Here is a 14951-nt window from a genome sequence, read left to right on the forward strand (position 1 = left end):
CATGCTCATGCTTCGGCAGATGCGAGCTTGGGCAGACTCATCCTTCAGGCGGCTGTCGCTCATTTGTGAAGTTAGGTTTCGCCTACTTCTCAGTTTCTGTTTATTCCCACCCATGGACTGCTTTGGAACGTCCCATGGTCTGGGTCTCCCATAAGGAACGATGAAGAAAAAGAGAATTTTGTTACTTACCGTAAATTCTTTTTCTTATAGTTCCGACATGGGAGACCCAGCACCCTCCCTGTTGCCTGTTGGCAGGTTTCTTGTTCCGTGTGTTTTCACCGGCTGCTGTTGTTGTTGTAGACAGAGGTTCCGGTTGTTCCGGGTTTTGCTCTATCTCTACTTGTGGGTGGATGTCCTCCTTCAGCTTTTGCACTAAACTGGCTAGGACTGGCTACCAGGGGGTGTATATGCTAGGAGGGAGGAGCTACACGTTTGAGTGTAGTACTTTGTGTGTCCTCCGGAGGCAGAAGCTATACACCCATGGTCTGGGTCTCCCATGTCGGAACTATAAGAAAAAGAATTTACGGTAAGTAACAAAATTCTTTTTTCTCTTCCTATGTGGCACATACAGTCATATGAAAAAGTTTGGGCACTCCTATTAACGTTAACCTTTTTTCTTTATAACAATTTGGGTTTTTGCAACAGCTATTTCAGTTTCATATATCTAATAACTGATGGACTCAGTAATATTTCTGGATTGAAATGAGGTTTATTGTACTAACAGAAAATGTGCAATCTGCATTTAAACAAAATTTGACCGGTGCAAAAGTATGGGTACCCTTATCAATTTCTTGATTTTGAACACTCCTAACTACTTTTTACTGACTTACTAAACCACTAAATTGGTTTTCTAACCTCATTGAGCTTTGAATTTCATAGGCTGGTGTATCCAATCATGAGAAAAGGTATTTAAGGTGGCCACTTGCAAGTTGTTCTCCTATTTGAATCTCCTATAAAGAGTGGCATCATGGGCTCCTCAAAAAAAAAAAACCTCAAATGATCTGAAAACAAATATTATTCAACATAGTTGTTCAGGGGAAGGATATAAAAAGTTGTTTCAGAGATTTAAACTGTCAGTTTCTACTGTGAGGAACATAGTAAGGAAATGGAAGAACACAGGTATAGTTCTTAAGCCCAGAAGTGGCAGGCCAAGAAAAATATCAGAAAGGCAGAGAAGAATGGTGAGAACAGTCAAGGACAATCCACAGACCACCTCCAAAGACCTGCAGCTTCATCTTGCTGCAGATGGTGTCAATGTGCATCGGTCAACAATACAGCGCACGTTGTACAAGGAGAAGCTGTATGGGAGAGTGATGCGAAAGAATCCGTTTCTGCAAGCACGCCACAAACAGTCGCCTGAGGTATGCAAAAGCACATTTGGACAAGCCAGTTACATTTTGGAAGAAGGTCCTGTGGACTGATGAAACAAAGATTGAGTTGTTTGGTCATACAAAAAGGCGTTATGCATGGAGGCAAAAAAAACACGGCATTCCAAGAAAAGCACTTGCTACCCACAGTAAAATTTGGTGGAGGTTCCATCATGCTTTGGGGCTGTGTGGCCAATGCCGGCACTGGGAATCTTGTTAAAATTGAGGGTCGCATGGATTCAACTCAATATCAGCAGATTCTTGACAATAATGTGCAAGAATCAGTGTCGAAGTTGAAGTTAAGCAGGGGATGGATATTTCAGCAAGACAATGATCCAAAACACCGCTCCAAATCTACTCAGGCATTCATGGAGAGGAACAATTACAATGTTCTGGAATGGCCATCCTAGTCCCCAGACCTGAATATCATTGAAAATCTGTGGGATGATTTGAAGCGTGCTGTCCATGCTCGGCGACCATCAAACTTAACTGAACTGGAATTGTTTTGTAAACGGGAATGGTCAAAAATACCTTCATCCAGGAACTCATTAAAAGCTACAGGAAGCGACTAGAGGCTATTATTATTGCCAAAGGAGGATCTACAAAATATTGTCACTTGTTGAGGTGCCAATACTTTTGCACCTGTCAAATTTTGTTTAAATGCGGATTGCACATTTTCTGTTAGTACAATAAACCTCATTTCAATCCAGAAATATTACTCAGTCCATCAGTTATTAGATATATGAAGCTGAAATAGCTGTTGCAAAAACCCAAATTGTTATAAAGAAAAAAAAAAGGTTAACATTAATGGGGGTGCCCAAACTTTTTCATATGACTGTATGTGCTGGAGAGAACATGAGGACAGAACTGATCTGTCTTAACTTCTTTATGACCTAGGATGTACATATACGTCCTTGGTCGCCTCCCTCCCTTTAATGCAGGCTCACGTGTCTCCTGATCTGATCAGCAGACATGCACCTGTTAGCCCATTAGATTGCATTGTCAAACTCTGGCTGCGCGATCTAACGTACTTCAGCAGGGATTGCGCAGTTTTCTGTTGCCATAAGCGGCCCCTTGACATGATCACGGGGCACCAATAAGTTGTCATCACAATGTGGGGTCAGCTGATGACCCCTCTGTCATGACTTGCTCCCCGTGAATGCCGGCACTCACGAGATCAGCATTTCTGCTGTTAAGAGGGATGGTGAATCCTCGCTCTGAACAGCACATGTAATTGTACTGCGCAGGCATAAAGTCCTCTAACGGGACTAGTAAAATCAACAATTAAAAGTGTAAAAAAAAAAAAAGTTCAAATTGTCCCTCCTTTTTTTTGCCCGAGTGAAAATAAAACAATTAAAAAAAACAAAAAAAAAAACATAACCCATACTGGGTATTGCCTCTTTTAGAAATGGCCAATCTATCAAAATATAAAATCAACAAATCTGATCGGTATAGGATGTAGCAGAGGGGGGGGGGATTTAAAATACCAGAACTACGTTTATATTAAAGTGAATAAAAGGCAATCAAAATATCGCATCTTCCCAAAATGATATAATTAAAAATGTCAACTCCAAGGCGCAAAAAATAAGCAATCACTGAGCCCCAGATCACGAACAATGAGAATGCTATGGGTCTTGGAAAATTAAAAGTGCAATTTTATTTTATCTTCCCGGACACTCCCATTTTAGCCCACTTGTTCTGGCTTGTTAGTTTGGGCTCCTGATCAGAACGGGCCACATGCAGCATCTTCTGGTACAGCGATTGTATGTGGCACATCGGGCATCAGTTGTGTCCAGCTCAGACAGCAAAATAACGGACTGCACCCAGCTCATGTCTTGTATGTTTTGGCTTAATTTTGCCCCAATTTATTCTTCTCAATGCGATCTAGTTCATAGTATCATAGTTTTTAAGGTTGAAGGGAGACTCTAAGTCCATCTAGTTCAACCCGTAGCCTAACATGTTGATCCAGAGGAAGGCAAAAAAAAACCCAATGTGGCAAACAAGTTCCAATGGGGAAAAAGTTTCCTTCCTGACTCCACATCCGGCAATCAGACTAGTTCCCTGGATCAATACCCTGTCATAAAATCTAATATACATAACTGGTAATATTAAATTTTTCAAGAAGGCATCCAGGCTCTGCTTAAATGTTAGTAGTGAATCACTCATTACAACATCATGCGGCAGAGAGTTCCATAGTCTCACTGCTCGTACAGTAAAGAATCCTCGTCTGTGATTATGATTAAACCTTTTTTCCTCAAGACGTAGCGGATGCCCCCGTGTTCGTCGCAGGCCTAGGTGTAAAAAGATCTTTGGAAAGGTCTCTGTACTGTCCCCTCATATATTTATACATTGTGATTAGATTTCCCCCTAAGCCTTCGTTTTTCCAAACTAAATAACCCCAAGTTTAATAACCTGTCTTGGTATTGCAGCCCACCCATTCCTCTAATAATCTTGGTGGCTCTTCTCTGCACCCTCTCCAGTTCAGCTATGTCCTTCTTATATATCGGTGACCAGAATTGTACACAGTATTCTAAGTGCGGTCGCACTAGTGACTTGTACAGAGGTAGAACTATATTTTTTTCATGAACACTTATACCTCTTTTAATACATCCCATTATTTTATTAGCCCTGGCAGCAGCTGCCTGACACTGTCCACTAAAGTGAAGTTTACCATCCACCCATACACCCAAGTCTTTTTCTGTGTCTGTTTTACCCAGTGTTCTACAATTAAGTACATAATCATAAATGTTATTTCCTCTACCCAAGTGCATGACCTTACATTTATCTACATTAAACTTCAATTGCCACTTCTCAGCCCAATCCTCCAATTTACATAAATCTCCCTGTAATATAAAATTATCCTCCTCTGTATTGATTACCCTGCAGAGTTTAGTATCCTCTGCAAATATTGAAATTCTACTCCGCATGCCCCCAACAAGGTCATTTTATAAATATGTTGAAAAGAAGCGGGCCCAATACTGACCCCTGTGGTACCCCACTATGAACTGAGACCCAGTCCGAGTACGTACCATTAATAACCACCCTTTGTTTCCTATCACTGAGCCAGTTTTTAACCCAGTTACACATATTTTCCCCTATCCCCATTATTCTCATTTTATGTACCAACCTTTTGTGTGGCACCGTATCAAAAGCTTTTGAAAAGTCCATATACACAACATCCACTGCATTGGATTGGAGTTCTCATACAGCACAAGCTTAAAGTAGTCAGTCTTAAGATTTCTAAAATTACTCCAGGTTTATCAAATTGCATAACCTCTGATAAACTTGGTGCATTTTACAGCTTGGGTTACACCATTACTGGCTTGATTGGTGCTGACTATTGGAGTGTGCCCCTTTTATGACCACACCTATTTCTAGTGAGGCCACGTTCCTTTGTCAGACAAGTTGCAGAAAGTGTCTAAATCACATACCAAACATGGTGCAAGTCAGGAAATACAAGGTTTATAACTTGCTACTTACACCAGAATCCTGCCACGTGTAGCCTGATAAATCTGTCCTGTGACTTCCGGTATCGGGTGGTAAGTAAAACTTTACCGCTATCGCGTTTTATAATGGCGCTGTCACATATATTGACAGCGCCATTTCAGGGGTTAAACGGCACGAGCAGATAACTATTCTGCTCAAGCCTAGCAGGCACACATCTCAGCTGTGAAAATCAGCTGAGATGTGCGCCGATTGCGGAATGCTGCCGCCGGCAGACCGCGGGCAGTAACGTTATGACCGATAGGACGTAATTTTACTGCCCGTGGTCGTTAAGGGGTTAAGTCAATGAGGTTGTGGCACATCCTCAAATAACTCATTCCTTGTTCATGCTCCTAAGCTTTTATTAGCAAGGCCTACTAATGAAGAGCACAGAAATGCGGCAACTGACCACTTGAAAAGCAGAGGTTAGGTATCACATCCAGAACTGGTTGGCTATCCCCAAATTTTATACTAGAAGTCCCAAAAATTTCGAGCTCCCCCCCCTGAATTCCCGAAAGAGGGTCAAATGACCCTTAAGCTGGGTTCACACTAAGCGACAGCGACAACGACGTCGCTGTTACGTCACCATTTTCGGTGACGTAACAGCGACCTTATAAGTCGCTGTTATGATCGCTGCTTAGCTGTCAAACACAGCAGAAGCAGCGATCATAATGTCGCTGTGCTACATGTGCAGAGAGCAGGGAGCCGCGCTTAGCGCTGGCTCCTTGCTCTCCTTGCTACAGTATACATCGGGTTAATTAACCCGATGTGTACTGCAGCCACATGTGCACAGAGCAGGAGCCGGCGCTGGCAGCAAGGGCGGAGGCTGGTAACTAAGGTAAATATTGGGTAACCAGGGAAAGGTCTTCCCTTGGTTACCCGATGTTTACGCTGGTTACAGCTTACTGCAGCTGCCAGTGCCGGCTCCTGCTCGCTTCATTTCGTCGCTCTCTCGCTGTCACACACAGCGATGTGTGTGTCACAGCGGGAGAGTGACGACCAAAATATGAAGCTGGACATTCAGCAACAACCGGCGACCTCACAGCAGGGGCCAGGTCGTTGCTGGATGTCACACACAGCGACAGCGACGGGACGTCGCTGCAACGTCACAGAAAATGGTGACGTAGGAGCGACGTCGTCGTCGCTGTGTGTGACACCAGCTTTAGTCCAAACTGTAATTAAGGCCATTACTGTCGCACCACAGGAGGTTGGAAAACAACAACTTCCTGTGGTGCAATGGCCTTAATTATAGAACAAAAGACGGTGATTATAGGATGTTGGCTAAAATCCTTCAGGTCATTGGGACCCGTCTCTGGGTTCCAAAGGTAGAAATGTTAAATGACCCCTCTCTGGGAATTCTAGTGTTTAAAAACAAAAAACTTCATATCGCTTTGTTTAATGACTATAACATTTATGCAGGGAGGGGAAAAAAAATCCTCACTTCATAGCGATTTCTGACTTGTCCAAAGGAGCGGACAGTGAAGTGGCCCCAGGGATTGCATGACATAATGTTTACGTGAGCCCTGGGAGAGGCAGTGTTGACATTGCTGGTATGACACTAGAGGCGAGTAGAACTGTTATTATTTTACTGTGGGGAAACAGCGATTGAAAAAGGGGTTGGCCGAGTAATGGACAACCCATTTAAAGGGAATCTGTCACCAGGTTTTTGCCACCTAATCTGAAAGCAGTATAATGTGGAGACAGAGATCCTGATTCCAGTGATGTCACTTACTGAGCTGCTTAGTGTAGTTTTTGATGTACTGATTTTATCACTCCAGGAATACTTGTTCTGCTGCCATGTAGTCCAGCATATTCATGAGGCCTGTATAACCCGCCCCCACCACTGAATGACCGCTTTCTGTGTACACTATAAATGAACAGTGTGGGTGGGTTTTAGAGCTCCACATTCCAATATCTGCTACATCTGCCTAAAAGAAACCAATGATTTTATCTAAATGGCAGCAAGCAGCCTAATGGGTGACACATCGCTGGAATCGGGGTCTCTGTCACTACATTATGCTGTTGTCCAGTGGTGACAGATGAGCTAACCCGAGGTTCAGGTTCAGAAACCAACTGCCGAAAAAAACCAAAGCTTGGATTCAAAGTTCGAGTCAGTTACGAGTGCAAACCACTGAAGTGAGCAGCGCTGTGACTGCGTGTGAGTGATACTCAGCCCTGTGTGCAGTGTGTGACCGGCTCACACTGGGGGTATAATCAGTGTGATCAGATGTAGTGCGCGCACACACAAACAAAATGATAAATCACGCACACCTCCCCAGAAGTGTTCTGCATGTGGTGGAGACACAAACTGTCCAATTACTGACTTCCATTGAGGTTCGGATCACAAACCAAACTTTAAGGTTCGTCTGTACCTGCCGAACTTCCAAAGGCTGCTCATCTCTATTGGCAGAATCCCTAAGGCCCTATGCGCACTTACCGGATTTTGCCGCGGATTTCCTGCGGTTTTGTAGCATGTTTCGCTGCATGTTATGTTCATAACATCTCTGCAGTGATTCACCAGCAAATCCTATGGGGGAAAAAAATGCTGTGCGCACTATGCAGATTTTGACAGCTGCATGTTTTGCTGCGGGATTCCCGCAGCAAAAACAATTGCATGTTACTTCTTTTCCGCACGTCGCTGCGGGATTTCGCTCCATTGACTGCAATGTAATCGTGAAATCCCGCAGGGAATAACGCAGTTAGCAAATTCTGTGCTGTTCATTGCGTTTTCCTGCGTTATTCCCTGCGGTATTTCGCATTTTCGGGACATAATATTCATCACTGCCTGCGTCTTGCAAGGAAGTGATGTCATTATGACAGGAAGCAGAGCAGAGAATAAACACACAGATCACACTCGCACACATAGAATACACACATCACACTCACACACAGACATATAGAATACACATACAAATCAAATGGACATATAAAAAAACGTGGGCTCTGCTGTATTTTTACCGTCCATCCGAGGCAAACGTACAGCGGTGGCCTGGTATTCTCAGGCTGGGGAGGGAAAGGGGCAGGGTTAATGCTTCCCCCACACAGCCAAGAATATCAGCCGCAGCTGCCCTCGGGACTGTCGCATCCATTATGCGGCAGTCTCGGAGTGTCCCGGCTCTTCCTGTTGCCGTGATGCAGTGTAATCAGGGTAATAATGAGTTAATGGGAGCGGATCGCCGCCACTAAGTCCAGGCTTCAATCATGTCAGCGTTTGAGACAGCTTTCATGATTAACCTGTAAGTAATGTGAATAAACACACACCGAAAAATCCACACACCCCCCCCCCCCCCTCCTCCCCAAACACACAGATCCGGCGTAATCCACCGAGGTCTCGCGTCGCTTGCATCCAGCTGCGACTGACACTGTACAGAATGCAGCCTCGTAACGAGCCTGCAGAGGTAACCACAGGTCAGTTCCCATGGCCGGTAATTTGAACACACTACTGCCGGGAGAAATGCAGCGTGTCGATTGTTGATTGATCTGTCCTCTCTATCTCAGAAGGAAAATTTTTTTATTTTATATTTTTTTTTTTTTTTTTCCTTTTTAATGTGCTTTATTGCATTGAATGCATTAAAACACATGTACCAACCCGCTGCACAACCGCAGTAAAAATACTGCGGTTTTCAGGTGCGATTTGCCACGGGTGCGGTAATCTTTCAGACCCTGCGGAATTTTCTTAAGAAAATTTCCGTTTTCCAGTGCCCACAGGGCTTAAAGTGGCAAAACCCGCAGCTGTGTTAGCAGATGACACAAGATTACACAAACTGAATGAGAAAGTGCCTGGATGAGTATGTACTCCTTTCAATTTCATTGTCTACCACAAGATGGCAATGTATACTCACAAGTGCAAAAAAAGTGCACTGTCAAGGAAAAAGCACTTTGGAAAATGAAAGTAAAGGCATCAACCCCACAGAAGTGCGGGGTCCCAGGAAAACACTAGAATAAAAGATAGTAAACATGGAGGCAGGAGCATAACCAAGACTTACCACAGTTTATCTGTGAGATCTAGGAGCCAGGAACTAACTGCAGCAGACCGGAAAGATTGGTGTTGTGTTGTCTTGTTCTGTGCTATAGGACGGTACATAGGGGTCTATGGTGTGTGTTTAATATCTAGGAAAAGCTAATTCTTTGAAAAACTGATACAGCAACGATTGTCAAAGCTGACCACTGCCCAAAAATAAGTTCGCCATAAAAAAAAATCGTTCTGTATGGGATGGGGGTTGGTGGAACCAGCTTATCTACACCTAGAAAATGGTCAATAAAAGGATCAGCAACACCTATTTGTCAGTGTCCCGATAGTGTGATAGGTGGGCTCTGATTGGGCAACCCCCCCCAACTGTAACGCCCATATGTCTACTTATACATTTTTTTTTTTTTTATGTTTCTTTTTATTTCCATATTATGGAAATATTTCCATATGGAAAGCTTCAAGAAGAACCTCAAGACCCACCTCTTCCAACAAGCCTACAACCTACAATAGCCCTCAGTCCAGTAGACCACTGCGCAACCAGCTGTCGTCACCTATTGTACCATCACCCATTCCCTGTAGACTGTGAGCCCTCGCGGGCAGGGTCCTCTCTCCTCCTATACCAGTCTGTTTTGTACAGTTAATGATTGTTGTACGTATACCCTCTTTCACTTGTAAAGCGCCATGGAATAAATGGCGCTATAATAATAATAATAAATATATTATGAGGGGGCTTCTTGTCCATTGGAAGTTGTTGGTTTTTTTTTTTTGTTTTTGTTTTTTTTTCCAGGAAGGTAAAAATGTGATGTGACTTTAAATTGTTCCCATGTTTGACTCTGTATAAATAAAATGCACATTACTTAGCTCCGTGGACAATCTTACAATGACCGGCACAGGAGGGCAAGGTCCCTGTTGTGAGGATGTTGGTATATCTGGGTATTTTGTCGGTTTTTCTCGTTACTAACACCTCTGTTCCTGCTCCTTTAGCTCCTGCAGCAGTTGAAGCGCTTGATTTGTGACCTGTGCAGATTGTACAATCTCCCGCAGCACCCTGACGTTGAAATGCTGGATCAGCCTCTGCCTACAGGACAGGTATGAATCATATTTATGGGCCTGGCAAGAAGCCCAGCGATGGGCTTCTCACAATTCACTGTGGATGTATGGTGTAGGCTTAGTCAGATTCCTGATCAACATGACTTTAGCAACCAAGTGGCTTTACACAGGGAGAGGGCTGCTTTTTAAAGCCCATTTCTGCACCAGTACTAAGCTAGGGGTGTTTCAAAGCCCCCATGTCTCCCTTCCTTCATCTACACAAGCCTGTTAGGCCGTATCTAAGGCAGGAACTAATAGTCGGCTTGTCAGTACATCACAGGCTTGCAATATAAAATATTATCTGTAGAAAGTCTGCAATCTAAAGGCCCTGTCACACACAGAGATAAATCTTTGGCAGATCTGTGGTTGCAGTGAAATTGTGGACAATCAGTGCCAGGTTTGTGGCTGTGTACAAATGGAACAATATGTCCATGATTTCACTGCAACCACAGATCTGCCAAAGATTTATCTCTGTGTGTGACAGGGCCTTTAGTCCTGTGTGTGGGGAAGGGGTGAAAGGAGTGCGGGTGCTCTAATATATAAAAGTCATTGTATGGGTGATGGGTGAGCCCAGTAAAGCAGTAGAAAAAAATATATATATATTGGCTAATATTTGTGAACATAAACTTTACAGTGAACACCATAAGTGGTAACCTTGCATTGTCATTCAGCCCCCCCCCCAACCACCACCAAGAAATGTTGTCACAAAAAGCTGTTCCTGAAAAAATAGCTTTCAGCTGCCTGAGTGATAAAAATTGTTAGTCCTATGTATTTAGCAACACATTTTAGTAGAATGGTAAAGCAGTATCCTAAAAGTCTAAATACTTAATTTTTGAAAAAAATAACTCCATTGCATTGCAGTACTCCTACAGGTGGAAAATAGAAGAAAAAGTTGTGACTTTCATGGTGTGAGATCGATGTAGACTGTACTAGGTCAACTAGATATTATAATAAACAGAAACCTCACTGACATTGTTATATACCATTAAAGGCTTTGCATGGCTTTGGGGGAACCTGTTATGTTTCATGCTGCCCAAATTGCAAGGAGCATGAATCTGTGCACGATTGCAGCCGGGTATAGTATTCTCTGAAGTGTAATACACCTGCCCGCGGCTTGTGCAGCATGAATCCCCTATGAGGTTCCCAGATGCAAAGTGATTAGTTGCTGTCGCATGTACAGGTCAACATGTGTGGCTGTGTGTATGGCTCACAAGTCGTATAAACCCCTTTACCCTCGAGCCTGTTTTCACGTCCATAACCAGGCCATTTTTTGCAATTCTGACCAGTGTCACTCTGACAGGTTAGAACTCTAGAAAGCTTCAACAGATCGCAGTGATTGATGGTTATTTTCGTGACTTATTGTACTTCATGTTGGTAGTAAATTTAGGATGATATTTGTTGCGTGTATTAGTGGAACAAAAAAATAATTTGAATTTTCCAAATATTTGAATAAACTTTGAATATTTGTTACGCCCTAAACCAGAAAGTTGTTACGCAGCAGTGGTAAAGCGAGGTCACAGGAGGCAGGGGCGGTGCTGGAGTAGGGCAATGCTGCAGCAGGTGTCCCAGATGCTCACTGCGGGCGTTGTGCGGCAGGGGCATCCAGAAACTGTTGTCGGTGCGGGCTTCATTGAAATGGCGCTCTGAGTCGGCACATGCGCAGATTGAGCTGTCAGCTCAATGACGAGCCGAGATCTCCTCTGTGTATGCGCCATTTTCCTTAAGTCGACTGCTGGGAGATCAATGGACTGGAGGCAGCACATGTGCAGATGAGATCTTGAGTCAAGAGCTCAATCTGCGTACGTGCCGACCCTGGGCACCATTATTTGAAGCCCGCAACCGCCGACATTTTCAGGATGGGCTTTGCCTCCAACCCTGCAGTAAGCACAGCTCAGCATCGGCACAGCCCACAGAATCGACCTTGCCTCCTGTGACCCCTCTCCACCTTCCCCATGGTAAGCTACATTTGGCTTATAAGATGCATTCTACACTACCCCCCCCCCCCCACCCCCCCTCTCCTTCACCCTTGTGGGGGAACAGCCCAGTGTTTGGGTCCCCATAGACCAGGGGTGGGGAACCTCCGGCCCGCGGGCCGCATGCGGCCCGCCATGACCTTTTATGTGGCCCCCGGGCAGATTCCCGGGGGAGGCAGTGCTGGTGCTGTCACCGCAGTTTGCTGCCGCCGGCCCTTTAAATCCACACATTGCTGTTTGTGCTGCAATGTGTTCTCCCGTCGGCCAGTGCCAATTGTGGGCGGGTCTACAGCAGCCTCAGCTTCCAGCCTTGTGTGTCCGCCCCCTGCCCTCCGGAGATCAGTGCCTGCCTTCTCCTTCTGATGCAGTGTCCGGCTCCTGCACTCCGGTGATGTGAGTGCAATGCTGCTGTGAGTCCAGCGCCGACCCTCTGCTGCTATGTGCCCTGCCCAATGCTTTGTGCCTCCTCACACCAGTTCTGTAAACCCTCACCCCCAGAGTTGCATGAAACTCTCAGCGCAGTGTGGCCCCCAATGTCGTGTGTGCACCCCTCCCCCAGTCCTGTGTGCAGCCCATCACCCAGTAGTCCTGTTTGCACCCCCCCCAATCCTGTGTGCACCCCTCCCCCAGTCCTGTGTGCAGCCCCCCAATGTCCTGTGTGCACCCCCACACAATCCTATGTGCAGCCCATCACCCAGTCCTGTGTGCACCCCCCCAGTCCTGTGTGCACCCCCCCAGTCCTGTGTGCTGCCTCCCCCAGTCCTGTGTGCTGCCTCCCCCAGTCCTGTGTGCTGCCTCCCCCAGTCCTGTGTGCTGCCTCCCCCAGTCCTGTGTGCTGCCTCCCCCAGTCCTGTGTGCTGCCTCCCCCAGTCCTGTGTGCTGCCTCCCCCAGTCCTGTGTGCTGCCTCCCCCAGTCCTGTGTGCTGCCTCCCCCAGTCCTGTGTGCTGCCTCCCCCAGTCCTGTGTGCTGCCTCCCCCAGTCCTGTGTGCTGCCTCCCCCAGTCCTGTGTGCTGCCTCCCCCAGTCCTGTGTGCTGCCTCCCCCAGTCCTGTGTGCTGCCTCCCCCAGTCCTGTGTGCTGCCTCCCCCAGTCCTGTGTGCTGCCTCCCCCAGTCCTGTGTGCTGCCTCCCCCAGTCCTGTGTGCTGCCTCCCCCAGTCCTGTGTGCTGCCTCCCCCCCCAGTCCTGTGTGCTGCCTCCCCCCCCAGTCCTGTGTGCTGCCTCCCCCCCCAGTCCTGTGTGCTGCCTCCCCCCCCAGTCCTGTGTGCTGCCTCCCCCCCAGTCCTGTGTGCTGCCTCCCCCCCCAGTCCTGTGTGCTGCCTCCCCCCCCAGTCCTGTGTGCTGCCTCCCCCCCCAGTCCTGTGTGCTGCCTCCCCCCCCAGTCCTGTGTGCTGCCTCCCCCCCCAGTCCTGTGTGCTGCCTCCCCCCCCAGTCCTGTGTGCTGCCTCCCCCCCCAGTCCTGTGTGCTGCCTCCCCCCCCAGTCCTGTGTGCTGCCTCCCCCCCCAGTCCTGTGTGCTGCCTCCCCCCCCAGTCCTGTGTGCTGCCTCCCCCCCCAGTCCTGTGTGCTGCCTCCCCCCCCAGTCCTGTGTGCTGCCTCCCCCCCCAGTCCTGTGTGCTGCCTCCCCCCCCAGTCCTGTGTGCTGCCTCCCCCCCCAGTCCTGTGTGCTGCCTCCCCCCCCCAGTCCTGTGTGCTGCCTCCCCCCCCAGTCCTGTGTGCTGCCTCCCCCCCCAGTCCTGTGTGCTGCCTCCCCCCCCCAGTCCTGTGTGCTGCCTCCCCCCCCAGTCCTGTGTGCTGCCTCCCCCCCCAGTCCTGTGTGCTGCCTCCCCCCCAGTCCTGTGTGCTGCCTCCCCCCCCAGTCCTGTGTGCTGCCTCCCCCCCCAGTCCTGTGTGCTGCCTCCCCCCCCCCAGTCCTGTGTGCTGCCTCCCCCCCCAGTCCTGTGTGCTGCCTCCCCCCCCCCAGTCCTGTGTGCTGCCTCCCCCCCCCCCCCCAGTCCTGTGTGCTGCCTCCCCCCCCCCAGTCCTGTGTGCTGCCTCCCCCCCCCAGTCCTGTGTGCTGCCTCCCCCCCCCCAGTCCTGTGTGCTGCCTCCCCCCCCCAGTCCTGTGTGCTGCCTCCCCCCCCCCCCAGTCCTGTGTGCTGCCTCCCCCCCCCCCCAGTCCTGTGTGCTGCCTCCCCCCCCCCCCAGTCCTGTGTGCTGCCTCCCCCCCAGTCCTGTGTGCTGCCTCCCCCCCAGTCCTGTGTGCTGCCTCCCCCCCAGTCCTGTGTGCTGCCTCCCCCCCAGTCCTGTGTGCTGCCTCCCCCCCAGTCCTGTGTGCTGCCTCCCCCCCAGTCCTGTGTGCTGCCTCCCCCCCAGTCCTGTGTGCTGCCTCCCCCCCAGTCCTGTGTGCTGCCTCCCCCCCCCCAGTCCTGTGTGCTGCCTCCCCCCCCCCCCAGTCCTGTGTGCTGCCTCCCCCCCCCCCCAGTCCTGTGTGCTGCCTCCCCCCCCCCCCCCCAGTCCTGTGTGCTGCCTCCCCCCCCCCCCCCAGTCCTGTGTGCTGCCTCCCCCCCCCCCCAGTCCTGTGTGCTGCCTCCCCCCCCAGTCCTGTGTGCTGCCTCCCCCCCCCAGTCCTGTGTGCTGCCTCCCCCCCCAGTCCTGTGTGCTGCCTCCCCCCCCCCCCAGTCCTGTGTGCTGCCTCCCCCCCCCCCCAGTCCTGTGTGCTGCCTCCCCCCCCCCCCCCAGTCCTGTGTGCTGCCTCCCCCCCCCCCCAGTCCTGTGTGCTGCCTCCCCCCCCCCCCCCCCCAGTCCTGTGCCTCCCCCCCCCCAGTCCTGTCTGTGCCTCCCCTCCAGTGGTGTCTGTGCCTCCCCTCCAGTGGTGTCTGTGCCTCCCCTCCAGTGGTGTCTGTGCCTCCCCTCCAGTGGTGTCTGTGCCTCCCCTCCAGTGGTGTCTGTGCCTCCCCTCCAGTGGTGTCTGTGCCTCCCCTCCAGTGGTGTCTGTGCCTCCCCTCCAGTGGTGTCTGTGCCTCCCCTCCAGTGGTGTCTGTGCCTCCCCTCCAGTGGTGTCTGTGCCTCCCCTCCAGTGGTGTCTGTGCC

At 49.1% G+C, this 14951-nt stretch overlaps 1 protein-coding gene across 1 annotated transcript in view; it reads left to right on the forward strand.

The window, feature by feature from the left end:
* Positions 1-14951, forward strand: part of UBE2Q2 (ubiquitin conjugating enzyme E2 Q2) — a 42363-nt gene that overhangs the window by 12812 nt on the left and 14600 nt on the right. The window contains exon 3 of the mRNA XM_075345470.1: positions 9805-9909. Coding sequence (XP_075201585.1) covers positions 9805-9909 — 105 coding nt within the window. The remainder of the gene's footprint in view (positions 1-9804; positions 9910-14951) is intronic.

This window comes from Anomaloglossus baeobatrachus, chromosome 4, assembly GCF_048569485.1.
Source record: "Anomaloglossus baeobatrachus isolate aAnoBae1 chromosome 4, aAnoBae1.hap1, whole genome shotgun sequence".
Taxonomy (NCBI): Eukaryota; Metazoa; Chordata; class Amphibia; order Anura; family Aromobatidae; genus Anomaloglossus; species Anomaloglossus baeobatrachus.